This window comes from Ornithodoros turicata, chromosome 1 (genome assembly GCF_037126465.1).
Source record: "Ornithodoros turicata isolate Travis chromosome 1, ASM3712646v1, whole genome shotgun sequence".
Lineage (NCBI taxonomy): Eukaryota > Metazoa > Arthropoda > Arachnida > Ixodida > Argasidae > Ornithodoros > Ornithodoros turicata.
Window position 1 is genome coordinate 73,322,136 of NC_088201.1, and position 8,894 is coordinate 73,331,029.

An 8,894-nucleotide genomic window follows, 5' to 3' on the forward strand; every position below is an offset into this window, starting at 1 on the left:
CTTGGCTGTATGGTAGAGTACACCATTCACCATCCAGAATGCCCTGGCTGTTCTTTTTACCTTCCGTTCAACCGGGTCATCCGGGTTTTCTAAATGTTGAATTATTCTGGCTAAGACTGGATCTCCTGTCTGCTGCTCCGCGATGTTCCCTTGATCCGTGATCAGAAGCGGTAGGACAGATTCATCACTTTCCGGTGCTGGATCGTAAGGAACGCGGGATAAGGCATCGACGTTGTTATGCTTTCGACCTGCTCGATGGCTTAGCGTGATGTTGAATTCTTGAAGGAGCAGGGACCGACAGATAACTCATCCGTTGAGATTCACCACATTCATCAGCCAGGTGAGGCTGGACTGATCGGTCACAGCTGTAAACGAACTGCGGAATATGCATGGTCGAAATTGGCGGCAGGCACACACAACAGCCAGGCACTCCTTTTCCGTAGTGCTGTAGTTGCTCTCAGCTCTATTAAGGTGACGGCTGCCGTAGGCTATCACACATTCTTCGGTAACGTCCCTCTGCACGAGGACAGCGCCAATACCATAATCACAGGTGTTCGTGTGAATTTCCGTCGGCTTTGTCGGGTTGAAGTGACACAGCACAGGTTGAGAGACAAGGCGTTGCTTATGCGTTGCCATAGCTGTTTCGCACTCAGCTGTCCACGAAAATAGCACACCCTTCTTCGTGAGGTTGGTCAATGGTCGGGCAATACGTGCAAAATCTTTGATGAATCGCCGATAGTAGTTGCCAATCCCTAGGAAGCTTTGGACCTGTTTCTAGTTTTTTGGCGGTGCTATCTCCTGGATAGCTGCAATCTTGATCGGATCCGGTCTAATATGTTCCCCGTCGAACACGTGTCCAAGCTATCTGATCTCCTTCTCCGCGAATTTTCACTTGTCCAATTTTAGGCGCAGGTTAGCATTATCCAGGGGCCGGAACACCTGTTCAAGATACGTCAAATGGCCTTCCATCATCTTGAAGAAGATGACAATGCCGTCCAGATACGCCAAGCACACTCTCCAAAGGAGACCACCAAGTGCCTTGTTAATCATCCTCTGAAAAGTGGCCGGCGCGTTGCACAGTCCGAATGGGACCACATTAAATTTGAAAAGTCCTGTATTACAAGCGAAAGCTGTCTTTTCCTTGTCTTCTTCTCGGATACCGACCTGCCAATAGCCGGACGTCAAGTCTAGGGTTGTAAAGTACTTGGCGCCTCCCCGGTAAAAATTCCTGTAGGTACCTGTGGGATTATGAAACCTACTGGACCCGAAGGAATTCGTAGGTACCTACAGGGCCTACAGGCCCCACTGGACCTGTAGGCTCCTACTGGACCTATAGTTTCCTATAGGACCTATGGATTTTGTGGACTCCCACGGGACCTGTAGGGTGCTGCGGGTACCTATAGAACCTGTGGGGTGCGGGTTCTCATAGGGCTATGGGGGATCCTCCTCGATCCATGGGTACCTACTGAGGAGGCTTGTGCAGGCACTAGCAGTGATGTGCGGTTCCACTGAGAACCTGCCTAACATGTCATGCAGCATACACAACCCCCATGTGATGTTATGTCTGTACCTCATGCAGAGAGACACTCGAATAATGGCTTCATGTTTTATTACTCATCTGGCCGGGGGACATTTGCCTGCTGCCTGGGCAGCCTCCTCAAATCATTATTTTTTTCGGCCAGGATCCGCTTGACCTTGTCAATGCTGGCGACGACTTTGTCGTCTGATTCCCCTTCAGACTTGAGCTTCCGCTTTAGCGAAGCTAAAAGACAAATACATCAAATTAGTGAGGAGCATGAGAGATTACGGTTCTGCAGTGATCACTACAAATGTGGCTATAAACAATCTGCAGATATTTTTTGTTTCTAAGAACATCAAATAATAACGAGAGCATTGCTAGGCACAAATGCGTCGGAGTCATCATGGCAGCCAGTAAAGTCAGTGCCCCCAATCTGTATGCCCAAAAGAGAACTATGCCTTCAAGGATACAACACAAAGGAAACAGCTAGCTTCCTGCCCAGGTAAATGAGGTATTAAAAGCACCGACTGAGTGGAGGTCACAGGGGAATGCAACATCAGAGCGCAATTATCTGATTTGGAAGGCAACTCATGGAACTGTTATGCGGCATGCAGCTGATTCCCCCAATTCCTTTGTTCATCACATACAGGACGCCTTTTTTAGACCACAACGGTGAGAGTTTTTCTTTTATCACTGCCTGAGTGAAGCGCTCTCTTGCCATTTAAAAAAGACACTGTATACAGCCTCGATTTCAGGTAATATGCCCAACTCTTGCTGTACAAACCTGCTGTGCCTATTCGACAACGCAGCACAGGGGAGGCAGGTGTATGCTACCCCTTTAACCCCAAACACGCCCCTTTTAACTGCTGCTATACAGAATACAGAAGGAACTCTGAGCAAAAACACGGATGGACGACACGAGCCAGATCCTCCTGTATCATGTATTAGAACCAACACTGTTTCATCTATCGTCACTTGCTATACAAAGTCATTCACGAGTGGCAGACCAAAGTGCTTCACAAAGAGAGCGATAAACAGAAACCGGAGGCCATCTTAGTAGAAACAGGTACTGCTGTTGCTGTGGCACCTTGTTTACAGCTGTGAAGCTCCAAATGACAAGAAACCATGTCTTTTGGGGGCAGAAGAAAGTGCACAGCAACTACATTTTCAACCAGTGAATAACAATTTTAGGGAATTTTAATTACAGTAAAATTAATTTGTGACACTGAACGGTGGAATGGGTGTAAGGAATGAAAAATATGTTGGCCCAGAGATCAAAATTGGCCCTAAGGAATTTGGGGGGACGCCACAGCACACAGTGGAAGAGACTAGAATTTGTACGTCACAGGCCTGAACGGGAATTCTTCAGGAAAATATTTCCGTGAATAACACGCACCGTTAGATAAGATGCAGGACCTCGTGAGAGCACTTTTTTACTGTATAGCGCGCACATTGTACACTGGAAAATATGGTTGTTGTATCTGTGCTGGCTTTTGTTTCTGCTTGGCATATGCTTTTGCTCGTAGCACTTTACTATATTGTGTTGCTTTTACTATAAGATACTCTCCATACCTTTAATGAACTCCACCTTCTTTGGCGTCAGTCGTGGCCGAGGGGCAGTCGTCCCTCCACGGTTGTTGTTGGACAGAGATCCCGTCACGCTGCGGTTGACTAGCTCATCTGTGCCCCAGACAGCCACAGCTAAATTCTTTACGAAGTGAGTTTCTTTTAACAGCTGCATGTCCTTCCACGTTTCAGCACCAAGCGTAAAATCAATGGCGTGGAATGTTATCTGGAAAAGGTAGAGTAAATCGTTACCATATACCATATTAGCTTTGCCTATGAGCACCAAGCTCACATGAGGTGGACGTAATACTTAAAATCCACTAACTTCGCAAATTTTGAGGAAAATGGGAACTTTCCACTTGCAAAGATTACGAGCACTGGGACCTGGGTACAGTGAGGTCTGCCATGCATCACATATGCTGAAGGCATGTTCTCCAGGATTGAATGCAATAAGGGTGCATCAATTTTTACCAGCTTATCCTATGCTTATAGGCTTTGCTTCTAATTCAGGCACTACTGATGAATGCACCTGAGTTAACACTGACGCCAAAGTTTGCTCCTCAGTAACTGTCCCGTTTACGGTTCATATTCCTGTCCTCGGCTCTGCTTACTTTTGCCACCAAACCCTTCTCCTCCCTTCTAACGTTCAAAGCAATGTTACCCACAACACGTGGTTGTGGGCTGCACTTCTTGAAAGTGACTGTCAGGGCTGGATGAGTTAATTTCCATTCACAAGTTAAATTTGTGCTTCATGACCGCTAAACAAGTGTTGATCACGGAAGCTATAGAAAAATACAGCTGACCCATTTAAGAAATTTAAAGTGACAGTCTCATACACTACCGCCCTCAAAAAAGTGACACCATTCGATTGTCCGCATCTGAAAACACAATACTGCAAATTTACTTGACGAATCACGTGACTGTAGCTTAATAACCCACACGAAATAAACAGGAGTGACACAGCTCCCGTCTTCCGCTACGTCACTGTGGTGGGGAACCCAAGCTAATGCCTTAAGCAGATTATGCGGAAACATGATTAAATCATGGGGATAACTGGGGATTTTGTAAGTCCTTGATGTCTTCTTTTTATAAGGCAGCGTCCCTGTTTCATTCTGGTTCATTCTTAGACCGTGAAGTTTTAGGGTTAAATCCGATTTTCCCCCCTGAATTTGCACCCCGAATCGAGGTTCACAACTTCGAGGTTAAACCAGATTTCTACGCGCAAAACTGCATCTAAGCTAGGCACCACAAGGGAATGATGTACTAATTTCTCACAAAATATGCGGTTGACGTCCACTTCTGACACTCTGGATAAACGGTACAATGAACATTTATTCTACAATAAAACCAGATTTCTCCCCAAATTCAGTCTGATTCAGTCCTGCTTCCTGAATTTGCATGAATTTTTTACACAAAGGTGCTGACCCCATTTTTACCCCCCGAATTAAAAAAAAATAAACCCCGAAAACTTTAGGCTCTATTCATTCTATCTGACGTTGTAAAGAGAGGGGGAAGTCAGAACATGTGGCATCTGGCCTCTATATTTCCTGTTTCCTCAGGTAATACTTGCTTATTCCGTGCAGGGACTTGACGGTTGTCTATCTCTTTAGTACTTTAATGTAAATTCAGTGGAGTTTTGAAATCCTGTGGCCACGAGACAGCCCCTTTAAGGGTTTTACAGTATTAAAAAAATATATAAAAAATTATAATGGCTAGATATATCATAATGTGATCTAAATAGGTTCAGTTTTCATGGAGCATCCCATGAATTGCACAACTCCACGAAATACCTCACATTCTGGGGCAGACCACAATTCTGTGAATTTTCATACCCGGGCTCCCCCTCGCAGGCAGATTTTCCCCTCAAACAAGTTTTAAGTGGTCCCCTTTTCCAAGCGATGCACTGTCAAACTCTATATAACCTTGTGGATGTTGCGCGAACCTCAGAACATTACCGCATGTGAAAGTGACCGTGCTGTAATTCTGTGCACCTCTTGCACAAAAAAATCTGTCACAGAACGACATGCGAAATGTCATTAAAATATAGAGGAGAAAGTGTTCCATAGCAGTCTGGCCGTACAGCATGAATTAAATAGGCTCATAATAGCAAGTAACCACTGTAATCACGAGTGTGTCTTGTTTGCCATTTGCGCGCAAGTGAGGTGCAAGGTGGGTCAGAAAGGATGTACATAAGGATATGTACCCATAATTTTGTAGAAGCTGTGGCATACTGAAAGCAGTGAACATGAAAACAAACACTACAAAAAATGCCTAAGAGCAGTTCCTCACCTGGCCATCAACTTCCGAGTGCTGCAGAATGCTGTGACATTCTTGCGAACCGTCTGTGTGTGTCATGGGGGTGGATGAGCTGCCCGCGTCTTTTGGCTGGTGCCCTAAATTGTCTAGGGATGAAATGATGGAACCCTGTAAGCTGTTGTGCACACACATACAATTGGTCCGGGGAACAGCTGCTTTGAAAGATAATAACGTTACAAGATAAGGCAGATAAAGCCACCATCTGCGGTTGGCCGGTATCCACGTAGTGTGACAGAGAGAAAACTCTGGAAGGGACAGGAGTTCCGCTCATGGCTTATGTATTATTCTCTCCCAGTGCTATGTGGCATTCTTCCACGGCAGTACCTCCTCCATTTGTCTTTGCTCGTCCGGTCTTTATTTTTGCTGTTGCAGGATTCCCTGACATACACGGATATTAATACTGCACAGGACCTTCTCACGGAGTTTGTTGTTAAGTACAATATGTTATATGGCGACTATAACATGGTGTACAACGTGCATATTCTGTTGCACATTCCAAGGGCTGTAGCAAACTGGGGACCCCTGTGGGCTCACTCCACGTTTGTCTTTGAGTCTTTCAACGGGGTGTTCGTTAAATCAGTAAAAGGCAACCGAGGTGTTGCTGAGCAGGTGCTGCAAAAGGCAATGCTCAGGCAGTCAATTTATACATATGTCCAGATGAAGGGAACAGCCCCGCTGAAACTCTACGCGTCAGCTCTCAAGAACTTAAAAAAAACTTCATTTGCGCTACATATTTCGGAAGCAACATTGCTTGGGCGAGGACTGGCTCCTGCATTCAACATGGTCGAGAAAAGCTGTATACGTGCCAGTACAGGCGCTGCTGCCCGTGTACTGTCAGTTTTTTCAAGGATGATCTATCATGGCACTGTATTCCACAGTACAACATACACACGGCCAAAAAAGTCAAATGACTCTGTTGTGCGCTTATCGAATGGGAAGTATGCCCTCATTCAAGCCATCTTTTCCTATGCCACTCCAGACCAGGAGAAGGAAGTTGGCCTGCTTGTTTACGAAATGGAGGCTTTTGAGAGCTCGGTTTGTAGTGGCAGCCACATGGTACCTGGCCAGTTCACCACATTGCGGATGCATCCTGTATCTGCAATTTGTCGTAAGGCTATCGCTGTTGTTATTGACGGTGTCAGCCATGTATGCCATATTCCAAACCAATGCGAGGTTAACTAGTCCTAGTCAATCAGGGTGTCAACCAAACCTTAGTGTTTAAGTGGGGCACTTCTTCATTAAGTCTATGGGGAATATTTGTTCACACACGGTTCACAAGCATAAAGATCACCCGGCGTCGGGAACTTGGCGCCCCCATCGCCCGGCAGCAGCCGCAGTAGCCCCCTCCTGCACTCACGGTTGGGTCGCCGCAGGAGGGAGACCCCCACGTATAGCTGTGCGTGGCTTTCCCGTGTCTGGGGAAAGGGGGATCCTGGCGGTTGAGTGGACCCGGAGGTTGTTTAGGACCCTTCGGGGCCCCTCCGGGAAAGCAACACACCGCTTTGGCCCCTGCTTCCCATAGTCGGGTGGTCCTGGAAGACCCGGCCAGGATTATTCAGCTAGTCGCCATCTCCCCCTTCATTACTTTTTCTTTCTCCACTCCTTCACTATCTTCCTTTTCCTCTTTTCACCATCCTTGGCGGCAAGGGTCAACCTTGAGCAGTCTTTCACTCTCCAGAAGCTGCACTTGGGTATAGTGCAGAGGCAAGTGTTAGCGTGTGGGACACGTTCCCTCGTTGGGCTCGATGGTGGGCGACACACCTCCTGCACTGAATCAGTCTTCTCTTTTATGGATTCTTCTCGTACAAAAAAACATGATCAGCGCCAAAAGAGGCGCTGCACCGATGCACCAGCTATGCAAATCCTCGACTTGACTCCTGAACCTTGGTTTGCGAAGTTCCTCATAGTCCACTCGGAAGATGAGACCAAACCTATGGCTAAGGTATCACCATTCACGATTGCAAGAGAGTTAGAAAAGACAATAGGGAAATCTTATAATGCTCGAAAGCTGACCACAGGAGATCTACAAATTGAAGTGACCACAAGGCAACAAAGTTCCGCTCTCCTTTCACTTAATAAAATTTCTGATATATCAGTCACTGTGACCAGACACCGAACACTTAACATCGTGAAGGGCGTCATCTCAGAGTCTCAGCTCCTTGACTGCTCAGACACTGAGATCGAGGAAGGACTTAAAGACCAAGGCGTTGTGACAGCAAGGAGAATTGTGATGCGTCGGGATGGTAAAGACATCCCGACGAAACACATTGTCCTTTCCTTTCAATTGCACAGGCTTCCTCAGACCATCAAAGCAGGGTATCTTAATTGCCATGTACGTCCGTATATCCCGAATCCGCGACGCTGTTTCAAGTGCCAGCGTTTTGGACATGGGTCGCAGGTCTGTCGAGGACAGGCGATCTGTCCAAAATGTGCTGGCATGGACCACTCTGCAGAATCCTGTGCAAACGAAGTCCGCTGTTCGAACTGCAAAGGGAGCCACCCTGTCTACTCCAGGTCCTGCCCCCGTTGGCAGGAAGAGAAGGAAGTACTCAAAGTAAAAGTGATGCAGAATATCTCGTATAAAGACGCAAAAACACAGGTAGAATTTGCCAAAAAAGGCACGTTCTCCGAAGTGGTGCGCCGGGGAGTGGCACCACTGCGGAAATCTGTGGAGACGCAGACTTCTGGGTCTCCACCCCACACTCCCCCCACACAAGAAAAGCCTGCGGAGAGCTTGCTTCCGCTGGCACCAGCTGCTCAGGTGGGCAGCCGGGAAGTAGCGGCCACAACCTCTACGGAGGTTGATGGCGAGCTGTCAGTTTGGGACGGGCTCACAGGGGGCTCATCCCAGGCTGCCACACACACGATGGATGTTGACGATGATGACTGCATGTCGCAGAAATCATCGTCAAGCCTTCCCCCCAATCCTTCCCCATGGAAGGAACAGAGAACGAAAAAAGGAGGCCGAGGCAGGGGTAGTACGTCCCTAGGGAAACATAAGCCCCCAAGGGTTACACCTCCCACATAATGTACAGTCTCTCTTTGTTGCTATTCATCACTACTTTCATTATGGGGCAAGTATTCCTTCAGTGGAACTGTCGAGGCCTTCACACTAACATAGATGATATACATGACCTGTTTGAAAGGTACAGTGCCGTCTGCTTCTGCTTACAAGAAACATACTTACACGAAGAAAATTATAATCCTTTCCGCAGACATAATATTTTTAGGAAGGACCGTACAACTGGCGCTCGTGCATCTGGCGGAGTGGCTGTGGTCCTCCCGCAGAGTATAGCTGCAAGACAACTTCCGCTTGTCACAGACTTGGAGGCAGTTGCCGTTCAAGTCTGCCTCGACACTGTCTTGACAGTGTGTTCATTATACTTGCCACCATCATCACTAATAGAACAAAGGGAACTTGAAAAGCTATGCGATCAACTTCCTCAGCCCTACGTCATCTCAGGCGACTTTAACGCTCACAATCCCTTGTGGG

The 8,894-nt window shown here is 47.1% G+C and overlaps 1 protein-coding gene across 1 annotated transcript; it reads left to right on the forward strand.

The window, feature by feature from the left end:
• Positions 1–7,256: 7,256 nt before the first annotated feature.
• Positions 7,257–8,429, forward strand: LOC135371641 (uncharacterized). Its single transcript, XM_064605650.1, has one exon. It carries the CDS (start codon positions 7,257–7,259, stop codon positions 8,427–8,429), a length of 1,173 nt encoding a protein of 390 aa, XP_064461720.1.
• Positions 8,430–8,894: the final 465 nt, after the last annotated feature.

Coding starts and splice junctions, on each gene's coding strand:
- LOC135371641 (XM_064605650.1), top strand. CDS start 7,257: ATGCAAATCCTCGACTTGACTCCTGAACCTTGGTTTGCGAAGTTCCTC.